Here is a 10,365-nt window from a genome sequence, read left to right as displayed (position 1 = left end):
TTACCTACGGGGATAGTTTTTCTGAGAGTGTTCCAGCTATAGTGAAAGATGTGTGCATTCATATGTGACTGCAGAATGCATCCCTTTGGATTTCAGCTAAGGTTTCAGCTAAGAACATCCATACTTTTAAATAGGCTTATCCAATATTAACAAACTAAAATAAAGTTGACTTGTGCCGTACAAATCACATTATTGAAATCAGTGCTTATCATGTACTGCTGTTATATTATCTTATATTTGTAAAACTGGGACCATTTTTTATCACAAGCAGCGCAGGAATCTCTTACCAAATAAAATGCTTACTTATGTTCCAGAGAAAATTCTTACGCTGCAGCTATCTGAGCAGTGGGCTTCTAACAACAACACTGCAGCAATAATTTATGTATCAAGTATAACTTTGCTCATAATCTCTGCCTCCTTCCAGCAAATGTCATCTGCTGCATCAGCAATTTGCATGAAATGATCGGCTTATTGCTTAGGTAACTAGATGGCACACTTACCTGTGGTCCTCATTTGTAGCAATCAAGCTGGAGACATTACGCAGTATTCCCCCTCCACTTTCAATGATAGCTAAAGTATTTGTTTGACTCCGGTAAGTCAGTGTGCCAACTAAAAAGGCAAGAGCACCATCCACAGCACATATATCAGCTTTGTTCTCAGTGCAGTGGGCAGACAGATTCCATAAAGCACTCAATACACTCTTTAGGGTAGATTCCTGCAGAGAGAGCAAGAACACTGAATTAAGAGGGCTGAAATGCAACCTTAAACCAAACAAATTAATGTTTTGACACTATGATTCCAGTGGTATAATGTTAACTATCTTAAAAATTATAAATCTGGAGAGGGGCTGGTAAAAAAAAACCAAGAGAGGAATCCAACACTATTACAAACATGAGCACAATGTGAGGAGGCACATGGAGGGGGGGGAGCCCTGTTGCACTTCCGTTAGTGAGACCAGTTAGTGTTTATTTTGCTAGTGGTAACAACTTCATTGTATGCTGCATATAAAAGAATGACACTCCAATGTTAATTATTAGTGAGTTAGCCTCACTGAATCCAGTGGGAATTACGTCTACCTAAACAGAGGATTGTATCCAATGTTACTAACAAAACCATTCAATTTTAGTGCGTATTTTAGTTTGCTACTGGAAGGAGTAATTACAGTTTTCTTCTAATAAGGAATAAGGAAACAAAAAATAATAATTTCATATACTTAAAATATTGAAAAATGTGGTTTTGCGGTAACCTTTTTAACTTCCAAAGCACACTCCATCAGTGCTTTCACACTTCCAACTTCACGAAGTGTCTTCTTACTGTTCACATCTGCTCGCCAAGACAAATTTCTCAACACGCTTGCAATGACCTGCAAAAAATGGAAAAATAAAAAAGCTCAATCTGCTTTATTAACTTTATTGTTTTCTACCCTTTAATACATGCTGACTGCCAGGAAACAGTCTAGGATGCATGATTTGCATGATAACAAGCTATTTAATGTATTGGGTTTCATTTTAAATTTAGCTCAATTCAGTAGCCCAAAGGTTTCATTTGAAATTATATTCTACATATGATTCCAAATATTCTGATGAATATTTTGGAATGACTCTTTCCAAGTTCTATGTATCTGTGGTAAAATTACAAATTGGAGGGGTGTTTCTAGCAACCCCACCCTGTGAGCACATCATGGGAAGACTGTTACTAGAACTAAGGTGAAACTGTGAAACTTGTTACTTTTGCTATAAGATGCTGTATGTTGTTTCAGTTAATCTTGTTATTATACCTGATACTGTTTTGCTATGTTATTATGTAAATGTTTTTGTAGTGTTTGTTTGAAATGCATCCCTGTTTCATTGTTGTTAAGCCACTTTGAGCATTGTTTTTTGTTGGAAAAGCTGCATATAAATAAAATACATGCAAATTAAGAACTTTCAGACTATGTGGATCAACTTGTATTAGGAACACATAAAATACTTGGGCTTTGCCGAATTTCACTTAACATTAGAAGTCGTACAGTTCTATCAAGATGCCCCAATCAAGTTTCTTTAATGAAAAAGTGAAAAACTACGCAATACACAGTAGGATAAAAGTTCTACAAGTAATATTTACCTGCTGCAAATCTTCACTTTCAGATTTTAATTGGGCAACAAGGGCTCTCATGCAACCTTTCATAGAACACAATGTAGCCTGATTAAAGAGAAAGGGAGATGACGAAACAAATTACTAAGCAGTATCTCGACAGGTCACAAGTTACTTTATTTACAAGCAGAATTAAAGGACATAAAACAACATGAAAAATATTATCCAACTTTTCTATACTAAGTGCACTCACAGCTAAAACTCACAAAGCTAAAACAGTAAATTTACAAACTCATAGTGAAAGAACAAACTAATAAATAACAGTGATTTAAAACATTCATAAAAGAAACAGAGTTAGTTGAGCACATGCTGGAATAAAATGGTCTTCAATGTACACTTCTTTAGGTAAGCTGTTACACTATCTGAGCATCACAACTGAGAAAACTCTCTCCTCACTACAGTTGAGATGGCAAGGGCACACAAATAGAGTAGGCCCTTTGTAGTGGAATGGAATTCTCTTTCATATGGGAAGTGGAGGGACCAGCCAGTTTAGGGCTTTAAAACATCAAGGGCAGCACTTTGAATTTAGCCTGGAAACAAATAGTGAGCCACTGTAATTGGTACAAAATCAGAGCAATATGCTTTGATCATCTCTGACTACCAAAACATTGGTAGCCCCATTCTGGATAAGTTGAAGTTTCTGAACAATCTTCAGTGGCATTCTCACAGAAAGCAAATTACTGTAGTCCAACCTAGAGTTGACTAGGGCATGAATGATCATGGCCAAGTCTACCTTCTCCAAGTAAAGACTTAATTGGCTTGTCAGATCATAAGATGGATTAAAAATTCCAAATAGTGGCAGGTTCAAGAATTACAATAAAGTGCAGATGTAAAAATATAGTCAACTAATTCATGACCTATATAAAATACGATTAAAAATCAGCAAAGGAGAATATTAAAGTATTAATTAACAATAGTCATAGGGAATGGGATAATAATACAGAGCACAATTGTGTTATTGTGGCTGTGTCAACGTCTGCTGAGGAATATCAAGAAACAAGCATTTCTACATTTTTCTGTTCCATGCTTAGCTGTATCATGGCCATCTGAAGTTAATGACAGCAGCCCTTTATATACAGAACAGCTGAAATGCTGAAAGTCTTGATATTAAAACTATTAAAGAGAAAAAGAAAAATTAACTTACCTTATTTGCTACATCTCCAAAAGTTAAGTTTGTCAGAGCCATTCCAGCATATCGTCTTAATGTGACACTGTAGTGGTCATTAGTAAGCCCATACATTTCACAGTCTACTTGAAGCAATTCTGCAATGGCCTGCAATCCCCCTATAAACATAGTTGAAATTTTTGTTAGAAATAATTATTTTTCTAAACCATTTATTCTAAGTACAGCGGTTTAAGAACTGCCCTATTTACAAACTATTCGGTTTGCGAACTCTACCTCAGTCTAAGAACAGAAGCTGAACGGTGGAAGGGCACCGGCGGTGGGAGGCCTCATTAGGGAAAGCGTGCCTCTGTTTAAGAACAGTTTCGGTTTAAGAACGGACTTCCTGAATGGATTAAGTTCGTAAACCGAGGTACCACTGTCATTTTATTGTAAATATTCTGAATAATTTATTCTAAATAATTATTGGCATTTATTTTCCAAGGCCAAAGACAAAGCAAGGGGATGGTAACAAGGGATCCATACTATAGCAACTAAGAATTGTTTTGAAAGAACTGGGAGAATTTCACACAAGTACTAAGAATCCAAAGAAAGCAAACCAATTTGCTCCAAATCAGACAAAACCTGCTATCTGTACACATTGCACTTTTTGGATAACAACCACTCTTGAAGCATTCAAAGATGAATTTCCCCCCTATATCTTATATGCAAATGTCACAAGTGAACAGAACTCGTAGAAAAGCAACATGTATGCTGCTAATAACCATTCTTGTCAGCACCACTGTTGTTTTTTCCTGCATATATTCAACTATGTAGCTATAGAACAAATGGGTTGGGAGTAAAGATACCTAGCTCAATAAATTATCTGAATAGAAGGAGCTACAACATTCTCCAGATGAGGAAAATCTTACATTTTATCTTCCTGATAGTGGATACCATCAGGTTGTTAAAGCTCTAACTAATCCATGTAATGTGATCTTGAACATATACTCTTGATACTTTTTGCTTACCAAGTTCATTCATTGCATGACGGTGCTCTTCGTCAAATGAAAGCTTCATAAGAACACATACTGCAGGACAGATCTGATGGTCAACGGGAGCCGGCACTTGTCAGAACAAGGAAAATAATTACTATTTACTTCATCAATTATTTATTTAACAAAGCAAAGCTTGGAGAGGTTTAGTTTCTAAGCTGTTTCTTAAGACACCTGAAAGGCAACCTAATTATGGGGGGATGGGACTCTACACAATTATGAAATAAACAGTTTCTACATTCTGCATAACTGTGTAGTCTTTCTGGACTTCAAAGCAACAAGTCACCCAATACGAGGTGATTGACAGATGGGTGTCCTCATGAGGGTAAACCTGACCAGGATCTGGCCTGCAGAGCCAAAAAGGTTTACCCTCCTTATATACATGGAACGCCACGCAAGAACTCAGGCCTCTCTCTTTCTTTCTTTTTAATTTGTTTTTAAGATTACCTGCCCTTCACCATGAGACTGAAAGGCGGGCTACATTACAACGTAGAAAAACATAAAACAGATAAGAATCAGAACAATTTTAAAGCATATAAAACTAATGGAAAATTGGAGCAGAGCACTATAAATTCAGCAGAGGTGGCTCACAAAAAAAAAAAAATAACTGTCAAAAGCCAAGGTAAAGAGAGGAGTCTTCAGTATAAGTCACAGGGAAGGACTTGGAGACAATCTGGGTCTCTGCTCTTGGACCTAGGAGACCTAATGCATCATGATGGGATGCATAGCTGTCAACTTTCTCCTTTTTTAAAGGGAAATTCCCTTATTCTGAATAGGATTCCTCGCAAGAAAAGGGAAAAGTTGACAGCTATGATGGGATGTTATAATAGAGGAACTTGCCTACCCCTCCCGTCTTCCTCCACCACAGACTAACTACAGTTCTTAGAGTCTTCCTTCTTCGCCAGTTATGTTGCTGCTAAGTTTCTTCCCTTGCGATCTCCCTCTGGGTGTAAGAAGTCATTTTCCTAGTCAGCATTTTCCATCTATATAGAGAAAGCTGCTACTCCTGCTTGTCTCACATCTCTGCTTTCCTACCTCGGTCCTCATCCAGCACATCTGGATGTATAGTTAATTAGCACCTTCAGATGTCGAGGTTGTCAAAGAATTTGGGTACAAATATTGCGGATAAATGGCAGGGGCTTAAGATACTTTAAGGTAGTGAAAAGAAAATGCAAGATTAAAGTAGCAACAGAGTGGAACTATAGGAAAACCAAGCAAAAGTGACATGGGCTATAGTAGGCAGTTTTGCCCATCGTAACCAGAGGTCTCATCTCTCACACAGCTTGTTCTACAAAGAACTCAGATTCAAAGCCATAACATGAAAAAAATACTTCACACTGGTTTTAAAGTAAAAGCTTTAAACACAGTGACATACTTGGATTTTTGTCCTGGTCCATGCCTTGGTCGTGCGCTTCCTGCCATTCCCAACATGTTTCACAGTAAGCTCGGATTTGTTCTAGAAGATGAAGGACTCTGATTTCTCGCCTGCCTCGCTTATCGTCAGGCTGCGAGTGAATGATATTGTGCAGTGCTGCGCTGGCTCTGGCACGGGCCTCCTTACTACCCCGGGAGTTTCCCAACAACACTGAGTCTTTATCGTTACCATGCAGAAGTTGAATGAGGAGCGGAAGACATCCAGACTGACGCATAGCTATGCAGCTGTCCTGGGAGCTAGACATGGCTAGCAAAGTTCGTGACATGTCATCTTTATCATGAGTACCCAACATGGACAGCAATGAATACACCATTTCAACCTGCGAAGCAAGCAATTTAAAAAAAAAATGTTACCAGTTTTTAAAGTATAAAGGTAAAGGGACCCCTGACCATTAGGTCCAGAGTCGTGTCCAACTCTGGGGTTGCGGTGCTCATCTCGCGATACTGGCCGAGGGAGCCGGCATACAGCTTCCGGTTCATGTGGCCAGCATGACAAAGCTGCTTCTGGTGAACCAGAGCAGCGCACGGAAATGTCGTTAACCTTCCCGCTGGAGCAGTACCTATTTATCTACTTGCACTTTGACGTGCTTTCGAACTGCTAGGTGGGCAGGAGCTGGGAACGAGCAATGGGAGCTCACCCTGTCGCGGGGATTCGAACCGCCGACCTTCTGATCAGCAAGCCCTAGGCTCTGTGGTTTAACCCACAACAGCACCCACGTATAAAGTAGAAAGTATAAGCGTATAAAGTATAAGCGATGGCATATGCCACCAGGAGAATTTTTGATGAATTGGTGATGAATTAAGCCTTTGGGCCTAGGATAACAACTCTCAATGTTACAGATTCTGTATTGCACTATTCTTAGGCAGTTAAAATAATGTTGACAAAGTAGTACAAACTGTATCACCAAAATTAGTGGAGGATTCACTACGTGTTACTCTTGTCTGTAAACAAGACAGGGCACTCATAAACAATTATGCATTTTCAGAAAAGCTTAATGACACCCTCTTAAAATTGTTAATGTAGCAGCAATCTAATGCCACATCATGAAATAGTAGGAATAACATTGTGGCTGCTGCTTTGATTCTCTCATTCCATAATGCTGAAGCAATTACTAAAGATTGACAGACTTGTTAGATTTTGTACAAGACAAGGTCATCTGACACACTCAATGAGTCAGTATAAACTGGGCAGCTGAAACCATCTCAAGGGCCAGAATAATATTTCAAAAGCAGCATGAGATAAAGACTTTCCATGCAAAATGACTGCCAAGTTGGACAGAAAAAGATCAGTCAATTGGGGGCTGCCAGACATGTTTGAAAGGTAATATCAATAAATCAGTCAATATAAGTTTATTGTTGAAGTCAAAGGTAAACCTGCAGCAACAGTACCAATAAAACAATACATTCATAATATGAGCCAACATCTGTGATGCAAGAGAGAGGTTACCAGAGGCACCAACAAACTCAAATTCAGCTTTTGTTTCAAATCAAACCTCCAAAACACCACAACAATTTATAATGATTTTATCTAACCCCCTTTTCCTTCAATGGGACTATCAATATTACTACCCTTTCTCAAAAGTAACATATTTTAAGTGTAAAATGTGGCATTAACAGCCCGTGACAAACTTTGGTTACCTTTGTACCTAGGTGATTTGTCAGTCTTCGAGGAACAGAGTAACTGCTGCTAGAACTCATAACACTTGATGTCTCATGGTCCATACGAGCAGCTGAACCCTAAGAGTTTAATCAACAATTTGGTGATGAAAGTATTATCATAACACAAAATCATTTTTAAAAATTCAGCATTTCAGAATGCAACACAATTTAGAAGGGTTAACCTAAGCTAACATGTCAACTCTGTAATTGTGCCAGAGGAGAGAAAACTGCATCGTGATCTGAGTCACAAAAGCAACAAGCAGTTAGCCATTTTGCCAGCAATGACAAAAATAGAATCTTTTTAATTATTGTTAACAATGTAACCATATCGTTTACATTGGGGGATACGAGAATAGGAAGTGCTGCACTCACAAAGTAACATTTTTTTGTGAGAAATATTTCATTCCCTTAACCATAGCCCCGGGCCAACCAACACAATTCTCTCTCACAGCGGTATTCAGCTCCCAGGTGGCATTTTCAAGCACAATTTCAGCATTACTGCTCTTTTCTCCTCCACTTGCACTACCAACCCCTCTCAATGTCAGGGGTGCGCTTAGTCATGCCAATTGTGTTCTCTCTCTCTCTCTCTCTCTCTCTCTCTCTCTCTCTCTCTTTCTCCTCTCCCTTTAGGCAATGAAGTGACTATCTAAATTTCATTTCGGGGTGATCAGTTAAGCGTGACTGTGATCATAGCATTTGCTGGATTGTTGTCCAGTTAAAGGATGTTTAGTTTATTTACTATTTGGCTTTTAGATGATCAACTAAGTTTAAATTATTCCAAAACTCAATGAAGGTGCCCTTTTCAAAGTTTCTGTAGTAGGGAGACCATTTCTCCATAAATGTGAGAAGCTTACATTTGTATATAGTATATACTTTCTATTTCTACTAATTTCAAACAGGAATCAACTTAATTTAATCTGGGGAACTCAATACTGATCACATCAATTAAATGATTAATAACTTACACTCCAGTTTTCTTAGGATAGATCATGTGGCAAAGGTCATAATATCCTCTTACCATTTAATCATTACTTCACCCCAGGAAAAGCCACTTGGGTAAGAAATCCCATTAACCTTTCCATGTACATGCACCCAAAAGATCATTGTGAATACCAAACATTACATTTGGCTATTAGGAGGACAGGATGCAAGAGTGGAAGCTTTTGGCTTCCAAGCAGAATTTTATTATGTTTTTATTTATATGCCAGTCAGATGGGCAGAGTATAAATAATAAAGTTATTATTATTACTATTACAATTATCATTATTATCAGAATGAAGGTGTTTCTTGCCTTCCACCTATGAGATGCAGCATTTATTAATCACATTGGGATCCTTTAATATTCTTCTTTTTGGGAGACAAGTGGAATGAGGGCTCTTACTAGGGCACTCTAAAACCTTTTTATGCAAGGGTGGAGAACTAGATTTGGCTTGCAGACCTGATCATTATTTGCTCGCCCACCCTAGGACTACCCACCTGTCAATCACCTGATGTCACAACAAAGTGAAACCATACAGGAAAATGTAAAATGCCTTTTAAAGTGCACCATAAGACCAGGCAATCAGCTAGATGCAGGCTCTTAAGGAGCCCATTGCAAATCACTTGGCAAGACCCCATTGTGGAGCCCTTTGCACAGGACTTTCCAGACCCTGCCAACTAGCTGAGCAGCAGCATCTGAAGACCCCTTTCAGGAGAGGAAGGTCGTTTACCTGCCTTAAACCTGTCATTAGGTATAGGGCTGGTGGGTATGGCCTGTCTGCAACTGCCTGGCAGGGTTAGGGTTGACCCGACAGGTCTGATTAGGCCCCCAGGACAGAGGTTCTCCACCCAGATCCAGATCTTACTCTCAACACATAAACAAGTCAGGCCATGTATACCTTCCTCTGCATTCCTACTGCTGTTTCAAAATTAAAAGAAATCCAGAAATGGTGGAAAGGAAGCACATGCAGCCCCTAAGATCCACTCCACATCAATCTTGAATACAAGTAACTCCCTGCTTGCACGTGTTCAGCACACACACAGTTTTTGGCCCCAGAAGGGGTGGTGGAATGGGCTTACGCATGCCCTGCCAATGCACATGGTGTTTCAGAACACAACAAACGTGGAAACGGGGAGTTGCCTGTACAATGATGGCAGCAGTAATATAAAAGGGTAGTGGCCATAATTATTACAGCACACTCATATATCTGGGCTTAACACCTCCCCCACCACTTCCCAAAAGATTGGGAGCGCATCATGCAGTTCGCCAGCCAAGGTAACCAAGCCCAGTATTAGGAAACCTGTGTTTATTGTGTTCTTTTTGCCTCAATGGTTGCAAGACAAAAAGCTTGGCAGCTGCCTGCATTAGTGAGTATTTTCCAGGAAAGAAAGAAAGTACAGAGCTGAAGTAGCAATAGGGCAACAGACAGGTGCAGTTTGCCACTTGGTTGTTTGGGCCAATCAGTATAGAGCTGAAAGTGGGACAGACTTTAATCAGTGGACTTTTTAATTCTGTGCTTGGTCCAAAGGCAATTTGCTCCTCTCATTCTCCTTCCTGGCAGCTCAGAAGCATTTTTTTATTTTATTTTATGTTTTCTGCGTATTCCAGGGGAATGGCAAAGCAGTAGCATATTTACTCAATTTTTTGAAATTGTGGTGGGTAGAATTTAAATCTAAAGACTTCACTGAAATAGTAAGGTTCTTGTCTAATATTTTGGTTTGTAAATGACACTTGCTAGCCAAGGCCCTCACAGAATGCATATATATTTAAAAGATTATTTAAAAGATTTATTTAAAAGATTATTTAATAGAAGTGTTTATATTTATGTGGCCCAAGGATGGTGCTCTACACATACAGTTGCTCCAAGGGGCAAATGAAAAGCCTGCCCATACAAATAATTCACCATTACTTCAAATATAGGTAAGTCTTCTAGGCCAGGAGTGGCTAACAGAAGTTGTTGAACTACAACTCCCATCAGTCCCAGTCATGTTAGCCAATGGTCT

General features: G+C 39.0%; 1 protein-coding gene across 3 annotated transcripts in view; it reads right to left on the bottom strand.

The window, feature by feature from the left end:
- APC (APC regulator of WNT signaling pathway) overlaps positions 1–10,365 on the bottom strand; it is a 58,155-nt gene that overhangs the window by 8,551 nt on the left and 39,239 nt on the right. For all 3 annotated transcript variants that reach the window (XM_033163640.1, XM_033163641.1, XM_033163642.1), the window contains 7 exons: positions 7,363–7,461; positions 5,666–6,044; positions 4,267–4,362; positions 3,278–3,417; positions 2,104–2,181; positions 1,247–1,363; positions 501–715 (listed from right to left, as the gene is read on the bottom strand). In XM_033163640.1, coding sequence (XP_033019531.1) covers positions 501–715; positions 1,247–1,363; positions 2,104–2,181; positions 3,278–3,417; positions 4,267–4,362; positions 5,666–6,044; positions 7,363–7,461 — 1,124 coding nt within the window. The remainder of the gene's footprint in view (positions 1–500; positions 716–1,246; positions 1,364–2,103; positions 2,182–3,277; positions 3,418–4,266; positions 4,363–5,665; positions 6,045–7,362; positions 7,462–10,365) is intronic.

The sequence above is a fragment of the Lacerta agilis genome, chromosome 11, assembly GCF_009819535.1.
Source record: "Lacerta agilis isolate rLacAgi1 chromosome 11, rLacAgi1.pri, whole genome shotgun sequence".
Classification (NCBI taxonomy): Eukaryota; Metazoa; Chordata; class Lepidosauria; order Squamata; family Lacertidae; genus Lacerta; species Lacerta agilis.
The sequence above is the reverse complement of the archived record's forward strand: the minus strand, read 5'-3'. Positions and strand labels throughout refer to the sequence as shown.